Source organism: Anomaloglossus baeobatrachus, assembly GCF_048569485.1.
Source record: "Anomaloglossus baeobatrachus isolate aAnoBae1 chromosome 3 unlocalized genomic scaffold, aAnoBae1.hap1 SUPER_3_unloc_3, whole genome shotgun sequence".
Taxonomy (NCBI): domain Eukaryota; kingdom Metazoa; phylum Chordata; class Amphibia; order Anura; family Aromobatidae; genus Anomaloglossus; species Anomaloglossus baeobatrachus.
The window spans coordinates 210,983-220,276 of record NW_027441782.1 but is presented as its reverse complement, the minus strand read 5'-3'; the positions used below and the strand labels follow the sequence as shown (position 1 = coordinate 220,276).

Below are 9,294 nucleotides of genomic sequence, written 5' to 3'. Positions count from 1 at the left end.
GATTGGTTTACATTCGAACACATTGTCTTTTATTAGCTTTCAGATATAAATTAATTCCTGTCACAAGATCGCAAGAAATCTTCCTTAAAGATTATTAATCCAATTGCCATCAAATCATAGCTCATCCAGGATGCAAATTTGATAAGTTAACTTTTGCTCCATCACAGATCCTGGAAATAAAGAACAAGAGCAGTATCAGATTCTTAGCAATTGTCATCTACATATCGAGTTTATTTTACAAGAGAAAAAGAAATTAACCTGAGCACTTTTTACTTGCAAGTATGTGCAGTTAGCAAAAATCTAACTTGAAAGAATTTTTTTTTTTAAAATAATTAACCTCCATAGACATATACTAAACGCCCCTTTGGTACTAACGATTGTACCAAATAAAGATAAAGGCGGAAAACAAAAAAAAAATGAGGTAAGGAAAATTTTTAAATAAAAAAAAAAAAAAAAAAAATGTATGTATATAAAAAAAAAATTACTATTCTTGAGTAGCAAAAATATTAAGAACAAAATAAAACTGTGACACAATGCACTGCACAGGACAACACAAAACAGACAAACATAGAACAATTGGAGTTAACTCAACTTTATCTGTCTCATGATGAATATATGTGATTAAAGGGGTTCAGGTGGTTCTGCAGATTTACACAGAAACCATAGCTTTGCATTGGTTGACACTATCATATAATTTATATATCCAACTTCAGGTCCTGATTTAAAATGGTTACCTGTGAAACAAGATAAAGAACATACATACAATACAAACAAACGACTATTAGCTTAATACAGTACCCCATCATCACAATGGGATGATTACTTGTTTAATTGTTTGCAAACAATTAATTAAACGTTTAATTTTGAGCTCATTGTCTAAACCACGTGGACTTTATAAACATACTGGCCATACGAATTTACATAAAGTACTAATTGTAGAAAGAAATAATCAGATTCATCCATGGATACTGTGCTGTAAAAGACCTGTTGAACAAAACACATTGGTTATTCTCCTTGCTCTGATATCAGGTGACAATTGGTCTCCAGTCTAAAAATAAACACAAAACATAATTAGATCAAGTCCAAATCAAATAGAAGACATACCTTTTATCCTATCATTATGTTAATAGGGTCACAACTAACTTGACAGCCTAAAAATAAAACCTCACTGTTTACCCAACCGTATTGGTACATTGTGTTGTGTTAGTTAACAAAAGGGGTAGAGCAATTTGTGACCAGCTCCAGAATAGACAGAATAATTGACTTTCCAATAGACTGAACACAGGGACATTGGCATCTTCCTTTTGTAGTCTACAATATGGTGTCTCCTGCTGTTTATCAGTCTCTCCTTTCTCAGGCTTTGGGCTCTGCATTGTCTGCGGCTTTGGTGTAGTGGTATCAGCGTGGGCTTTTATCTCACATATCTTTTCACATATCTCTGTAAATTGTGTATTGTTGGTGGCAAGTTCTTCCTCAGCTTCAACACTATCAATCTCCTGGAGCAATGAATGGCTTTTTGGCTCTGGGTATATGTCAGGTGTATTACAATAACGTTTAATGTGTCCTGGACTGCCACATTTATAACAATATCTAACATATCCTCTTCTCTTAGGTCTATACATAGCAGATACATTTTCTGATGTTTCATACTGCTCTTTTGACTCATTACACCAGTCCATGAGTATATTTACAAAGTTTTCAAAGGAGTTGGTATTCCTTAGAGTTACTCTTGTGGTGTAATCTACATTACAACGATTTGCCATTGAATACAGAAAACTAGCATCATCCTGAGACATATCTAGACAATTGTAAACAGTTCTGTATAGAGCCAGATAATTATTACAGAAGAGTGTAGGATCATCATATCGCCTGAATCTGGAAATTGCTAAGGTCTTTTCACCCCTAGTATCTCTTCCACCTATGATACGTTGCAATTCCTTCCTTCTTAGCTCTGCACCTGTACAGTTATCACCCATTTGTTCAGACCTTAGCTGTGCTGCCAGTGGTCCTGGGAGCCAAGCTTGGAGCAGAGACCAAGCATTTTTATTGTTCAAACTATATTGCTGGACCACAGCCTCAAATCTATTAGATAGAATGACTGGAGAAATATCTGAGTCAAACTTACCAAGAAGTTGACACAGGTGAAGCTTTTCAGAAATAGTGAGCAATGGATTGCAATCAACCAATAGAGATCTATATCTGACATCTCTTGTATCTTCATTAGAAAGAGTACACACATTGACTGTCTCAAGACTGCATATCTTTGACTTAAGAGACTGTATATATTGCTCTCTGTTATGCAATTGACATTTAGCTTCATCCAGTTGCCTTTCCAAAGTTGCAATTAACTTCTCCATTTGATTAATTTTCAGTTCTAAAGAGCACACCTGAGTTGCTTGTGAAGTGGAGCTCAGTCTACACTCCTTCAATTGTTCCTCCAACTTCCTATTTCTCACAGCTAATTTACTTACATCTGATTGTAAACCATGTATTTCACTGGTAGTATTATCAGAAATTTCTATAACAGAATCACTAATTTTGTCTATATCCGCTTTCATTTGCAGCCTTTGCTTCCACCAATTTGCTTCTTTCAAAACAGCCAATTCCTTTATCTTAAGCAACACAGAAATCTCATTGCTTAACTTTTCCTTTTTCAATTTCCTACTAATAACTTTACTATTTAAATTATTATTATAGCTCCTACATTGTTCTATCAAGTCGTTATGTTGGACTTCTAAAGATTTATCTGCACTGACATGGTACACGGCAGAGGCATACTTCTTCACATATTTTTCCACAAACTCCATTTTCAGCAACAAACTGTAAACACTCACAAAACAAAAATTTCTAACTGAAAGCGTTTAACACCAGACCTTACTATGCAAACTTTCAAAAGGTCTTAACTGTTTGAAACAATACTTTCTCACTTTAAATCTGATTTTAACATAAACCCCTTTTCCAACTACGAATGATATTTAACTTTGCTAAATGCATCCAGAATCATTCTGCTAACACAACATAATACATAGCCTGATTTGCAACAACACCAGAATCATTAGGAGCAACATACAACATAGATTACAAGGAAAGTCTTTACTCACCAGTATTTCCGTTTCTACCAAGATCCAGACTCCTCGGTTCTTTGATCTCCACACTTTTCCAAATGTGGATTAAAGCAGATTAATTTCTTGTGGATTCTCTGTGGAATTTAATCACAGTCCCATCTGGGGTGCCAAATGTAGAAATCTGCTGAGTTTTAGGGTGCCAGTTAATCATAATTAACAAGAGCTACTGGATCTTTAAAAGGGGATTTATTACAAATAGGGAATTTACAATGACATACATAAGGAAAACCTAACTAAGGGAAAGGGTACAATGAAAGGGGAAAGGTAATGGGAGAGGGTGGTGGAAGATGGGAAGTGGATAGACTGACTAGCTTGGTAGGATACATTTATATCAGACACACAATCACACATGGCCCATACAGTGCCCATCCCTGTAACACCTCCACATATTAGTAGCATCCAATCAGGTCACAGTCTTTTGAGTTGTCCAGGAACGTGCATATGGCTGTTGATGTCAATGCTCTCCTGAAGGTGGCTCTCCGAGGTCAATTTGTTAAAGGATTAAGAGGAGTCTTGACAAACCTGTGGATCCTGTGGATAGTGTCCTGGTATGTAGCAAAGGTCTTTCATATCACAAAGCCTGAGGACAGATTTACACTCCATTCAGGTTGGAGACCTGATGTCCATCTCCAGTACAATGGCTTGTATTCCACTTGAACAAGGGATTGTTTACCAATATCCATTTTAATAGGCTATAAACAGGACATTCAATTCATGAATACCACAGGTGTTGTGTATCTTCCAAGAGGCTAAAGGCACCATGTTCAATTCACGTGAAGATGCAACCTTTATCATGTTGATAGGACAAAGGTCAGTTCATCACAGAACACACAATGGCCTTCTTGCCTCTTCAATGGCCATGAAACTCTTCACTGTACATGGCCGATTCTTTTGATGTACAGACCTGGTAATATTGGTAGCTGATAGATACAATATGGAGTCCAGTAATTCGTTATGATACATACATTGTCCATGTTGGCTTCCAACACCAGGACATATTCATAAGTACCCACCTTAGGCAGCAGTATGTAGTCCACCTGCAGTCTCTGAAATGAGTAATCTGGTTTTGGTGCTGAATTTCTGCGGAACTCAAATAGGCCTACCGGGGCTGTGTTTTGCACAAACAAGACATACTTTGCAGCCATATTCGGGAACCCTGGGGCACATCAGTTTTGCAGCACTACCGCACACGTCACACCTTTGCACCGGGGAATGTGCCAGGGCAGCCATCATGGGGAACAGGCAGCGAGGGAGGCAAATCCGGGTGTTTACCTGCCATACCACTGACTCTGACCATACAGTGCATTGCATTCTGTTCATTTGAGGGGGCCTGGGTCTGGAAGACCTGAAACAGTTCACGATCAACGGCCACTGGGGCCGGTACGGTGCCAGCCTCCTTTGCTGAAAGGTGGCGCCCCACACTCTCGGTCACTAAGCTCCCTTAGAGGGCTATGTCTGTTATGGCCAGTATTCCTGTCAGAGGTAGTCTTGCTGCTTCTTTAGCCGGCTTGTCGGCCAGTGCATTCCCTACTGCAAGGGGAGTTTGTTCCCGTGCGTGTGCCGATACTTTGACTATGGCTGTCCTTTGGGGAATGGTGAGTGCTGTGAGTAGCTGCTCTACCGCCTGCACATACTTTATGGGTTTGCCAACAGAGGTCAGGAAATGGCGCCAAAGTCGTGTGCTACCCCAAAACCGTATTGTGAGTCAGAAAATACATTGCTCTTCTTACCTTTTCCCAGACTGCACATTACAGCGAATGCCTTCAGCTCAACCTCTTGCGCAGAGTAGCTCGAAGGGAATGGTTCTTACTGCCTTACCATTGTGGACTACTGCATACCCGGTGATGAACAGTCCTTGATCATTGTCCAAAGCTCTGGAACCATCTATAAAATACTCAGCAGAGGGGTTAGTGAGTGGTACATCAGTGATATTTGCCAAGTCCTTTGTTTCTGCCTCCACCAATGCCTGACAGTCACGTGTCATATCAAACTGAACTTCTTCATCTGCTAGTTTGAAAAACAGGGGCAAGTCTTGTCTCACGGTCTCTCCCACAGGGACATGTCTTGTCTCATGGTCCCTCCCTCAGGGGCAGGTCTTGGCTCACGGTCCCTCCCACTTCCCCATCCAAATATTCGCCTCCCTTTTCTACAATCCACTGTTAATCATGCAGCTGGATTTAGACCATTACAGTTTGAGAGCATTATGGGGGAATGTAAACAGGGAAAAACGTAATATTTGTTCAGCCTTTATACTGAAAGATGGTGGGTCTGAGCCTGTTGGAGTCTTTCAGATACAGCATGAGGAGCTTGGAGTGAGGGGGCAGCTTAACACTATGTCCTCTGTCTTTCTAGTAGAGTCCTGAAACAGCTGCGCAGCTCTTACACAAGCAGGGGTCACTGTAATAACTGAATATAGCATCCCAGAGTAATACTCTGGAGGGTGCTGTCTGCCACCGTGTTCTTGGGTGAGGACGCCGGCTATATGTCCAACCTGGTAAAGGTAAAGGGTTAAAGGTTTTTCCCACGTCTATTTTGCTTATGTGACCACAACTGTCTGGGTTTATTCTCGATTCAAACAACTAGCTTTGGGAATTGTCAGTCAGGATTCGGAGACTACACAGGGCGCCTTCTTTTAAGGGGGGTGGTCACCTTGGGCCCAATTAGGGTAAATTCTATGCAGGTCCCAATTTTCTGCAACACGTCTGTCCTTAAATTAATAAGTGAATATGAGAAAACTAAAACCTGGGTCACAAAATAGGAACAGTGAATGTAGTCCCCGGGGGATGACAATGGGGTTGTGGGAGACATCTGAATTGTCAGTTTCCTATGGTGGTGGGGGTCACGATAGTAGTTGTTGCCTTTTTGGGACATTTGTCCCCTCAAAAAAACAAAAAAAAAACCTTTTTGTCCACAAGCCCAACCTTTTACATTGCTGTAGTCTAAGGGGTACTTTGTACGCTGCGACATCGCAGGCCGATGCTGCGATGCCGAGCGCGATAGTACCCGCCCCCGTCGCAGCAGCGATTTCCTTGTGATAGCTGCCGTAGCGAACATTATCGCTACGGCAGCTTCACATGGACTCACCTGTCCTGCGACCGTCGCTCTGGCCGGCGACCCGCCTCCTTGTTAAGGGGGTGGGTCGTGCGGCGTCATAGCGACGTCACACGCCAGGCAGCCAATTGGTGCGGAGGGGCGGAGATGAGTGGGATGTAAACATCCCGCCCACCTCCTTCCTTCCGCATATCCTACGGAAGCCGCAGTGACGCCGGTAGGAGATGTTCCTCGCTCCTGCGGCTTCACACACAGCGATGTGTGCTGCCGCAGGAACGAGGAACAACATCGGACTGTCGCGTCAGCGTAATTATGGATTACGCCGACGCTGCACCGATGATACGATTATGACGCTTTTGCGCTCGTTAATCGTATCATCGAGCCTTTACACACTACGATGTCGCATGCGATGCCGGAAGTGCGTCATTTTCAATTTGACCCCACCGACATCGCACCTGCGATGTCGTAGTGTGCAAAGCCTGCCTAAGCCTTTAAAGCCTCTAGGGCTGCGACAACCCCACACCCTGATGAAGCTGACACTAATCACAAAACCACACATTGGTTCTGGACATCACACACCAACAAGATGTCCGTAGCGAGGTACCATCCTCTCACACATTGTGTTATCTTCCTATGCAGCATGGCTGACATACCTTCAGTCTTTTTAGCTGACACATTTACCATTGCTACTGCTTGCACATTTTCTCTTTTTTTTTAGCACCTTACATTTACACCATTTACTTTTGTATGGTTTTTCATACATTGCTGCTGTAATATACTTCACCATCATTCCATTCTGTTCTATAAACGCATTGCCTTACATACACACGCAGCATGTTACTTTTTATAACTCATGCTGCTTTTTGTATCATTATAGGTCAATACGGGTCTATTCACATTGCTGCTTGTGGTCATCATTATAAACATTCCTTTATAATCCAACATTATAAATATTCCTTTTACATATTTTGTTTGTTGTGATGCCGCCCTTTCTCGGTTGTACCCACTGCACCATTTTACTTGTTATCAATAAACATTATTGTGTTATTTCTCCTCTATAATGGTTACATATAGGCTATTTTTTTTCTCCTCACTGTTTTGTGTATTCCTGTAGTTTAGTCTCTTATCTCCTTCTTGTGGTGGATTCCCCCTCTACCCCTCCCTTTTCTTCTACTTGGCTGCAGGGGGGCCAAATTAACGCTTTCCTTTCTAGTTCAGCTCCCCAGGGGATATTTCCCTCAAATACATCCATTTCATATTGCTCCACTTTGGGAGACTGGTACAGCGCCCTGGACTGTAGGTCTATGGGCATTTATCACACACCGCAGCAATAGTCCATGATTCTTATCATTATGTTCATACCCAAAACTGAGTATGGTCCTATGCTACAATCAGAAAGCCATGGAACCCATAGGGTGGAGGGGCGACATGACTAGAGGGAAGGAGTGATGGGGTTAATAGGAACAGGAATGTTTGTGTATAGGGCAGAGAAAGGGATTGGTGGGTAGGAGGAGTTCCCTGGAGGAAGAGGTGGGACAGATGAGGGGTGTAAGTATAGGAAATTTGGCTTACCCCCTCTCTTGATTTCCGGATATGGAGCGATCCGGACGTCCGACAGGATGGCTGCAATGCAGGACCAGCAGTGACTATCCCATGGCAGTGCACGGGCCCCTGGCAGCGCGGTCCCACGTCAGGGCTGCCAGGGTTAACCCGTCGGCACTTTCCCCTCGCTCCCCGGGCTGCAGTGGGCGGCGGTATCCCCCCCCCTCCCCTCTCCTTCAGGTATTTGCAGTGTGCGGGGGGAGCGAGGAGGACATGTGAGAGCCCCTTCGGGGACCCTCCACGGCAGTGATGTGGGCAGCAGCGGTACCCAGCAGCTGCTCCGGCCGTGGGAGGAATCTCCGTCCGGGCCGCGGCAGCCGGGAGGGGGGCGTGGCTAGTCTGCAGCCTACTTCCGGTTTCGAGCCGCGTCCTGGATTGCTGGATGCGGCGGCTCCTGGACAGGAGAGCGCCCGGCGGTGGACGGAGGCCAGCGCTACTCCCCCCCACGGACGGTGGGGGGCTGCGGGGCTGCTGCCAGCGGGGGGTCCGGCATCAGGGCAGGTGAGCCTGGTGCGACGGGTGCCCAGGAGGCGGCGGTAAGTGGGGGTGACGGCAGGGGCCTGCGGTTCCTGCCCGGTCACCCAGATCGGGCGTGCAGCTCCCGGCAGCGGCGGTCTCCCCCAGGGGGGGAGGGCCCGGCAGTCGGAGGCTTTCTGGGCCCAGGAGGGCAGGATGCGGCGGCGGCTCTAGATGGGAGTCTGCTGCCAGCGGGTCGGGCCACAGGTACCCCCCCCTCCCTTGCAGGTGGCGGGGGGGGGGGTCGGGCCAGAAGATGATGAGGCCCGTGGTGGCAGCCCATGGGACGGTATGGTGTCCAGGGTTGTTGCCGCAGGGCAGAAGACGGAGCCTGGAGGACAGTGCCCACGCGGCGTACCAGGAGGACGGCCGTGGTGGTAGCGGTGCTTCGGCAGCGTCTGCATTACCTGAGCCAGAGGCGGTCGGCTCCAGCGAGGAGGAGGATTGAGCGGCGTCGTTGGAAGACTCGGATGTCCAGATGGCTTGACTTCTACTTCAGTATTCGCCGGGTCGCAGTCAGGTGAGACAGCCGTGGATTCGGCGGGGTTTGGGGCGCACCTGGGGGTGCAAAAAGGGTAGTGTGGGGGGGGGGCGGCTGCGGATACGGCAGCGCCAAAGGGGGTCTGTGATGTTGCCCCGGGTAGGGGGTTTTCCTGACAGAGTCTGTTGTGGTTGCGGGGAGTGCGTGTGCGCCGCCGGCGGCATGGATGGGAGCGGCGATGGTAGGCGCAGGTATGGCAGGCAGAGTGAGGGCGCATGAGGCGGCGGGGGAGATTGTTCTGGCAGAGTTGACGGGGGGGCTGTGATAGAGAAAGAGATGTGGAGGAAGAGGGGGATGAGTTGGTGCGTCTGGATGACAGAGGCACTCGTGAGAAGTATGTGTGCGTCAAAAGCCCGCTGGGGGGTTTACCTGTTGGCGGATGTGAGGGATAAGATTTGCAAGGGGAGACTGTTGAAATATTCTCCCTGCTGCCCCTGGAGCAGTTTCACTTGGATAAGG

At 45.9% G+C, this 9,294-nt stretch overlaps 1 protein-coding gene across 1 annotated transcript; it reads right to left on the bottom strand.

Annotated features, from left to right (window-relative positions):
* Positions 1-1,025: 1,025 nt before the first annotated feature.
* LOC142258721 (posterior protein-like) lies at positions 1,026-2,807 on the bottom strand. The gene is made up of 2 exons (XM_075331337.1): positions 1,265-2,807; positions 1,026-1,048 (listed from the first exon to the last, which is right to left on the bottom strand). Exons 1-2 carry the CDS (start codon positions 2,805-2,807, stop codon positions 1,026-1,028), a joined length of 1,566 nt encoding a protein of 521 aa, XP_075187452.1.
* Between the last annotated feature and the right edge of the window lie 6,487 nt (positions 2,808-9,294).

What these genes read in the sequence shown, in the direction of transcription:
- LOC142258721 (XM_075331337.1), bottom strand. Translation starts at nt 2,807, where the DNA reads ATGGAGTTTGTGGAAAAATATGTGAAGAAGTATGCCTCTGCCGTGTAC. An exon ending in TGTGTTCAGTCTATTGGAAA is followed by an intron (nt 1,049 to 1,264) that starts GTCAATTATTCT and finishes GTTTATTTTTAG; the next exon opens with ACTGGAGACCAATTGTCACC.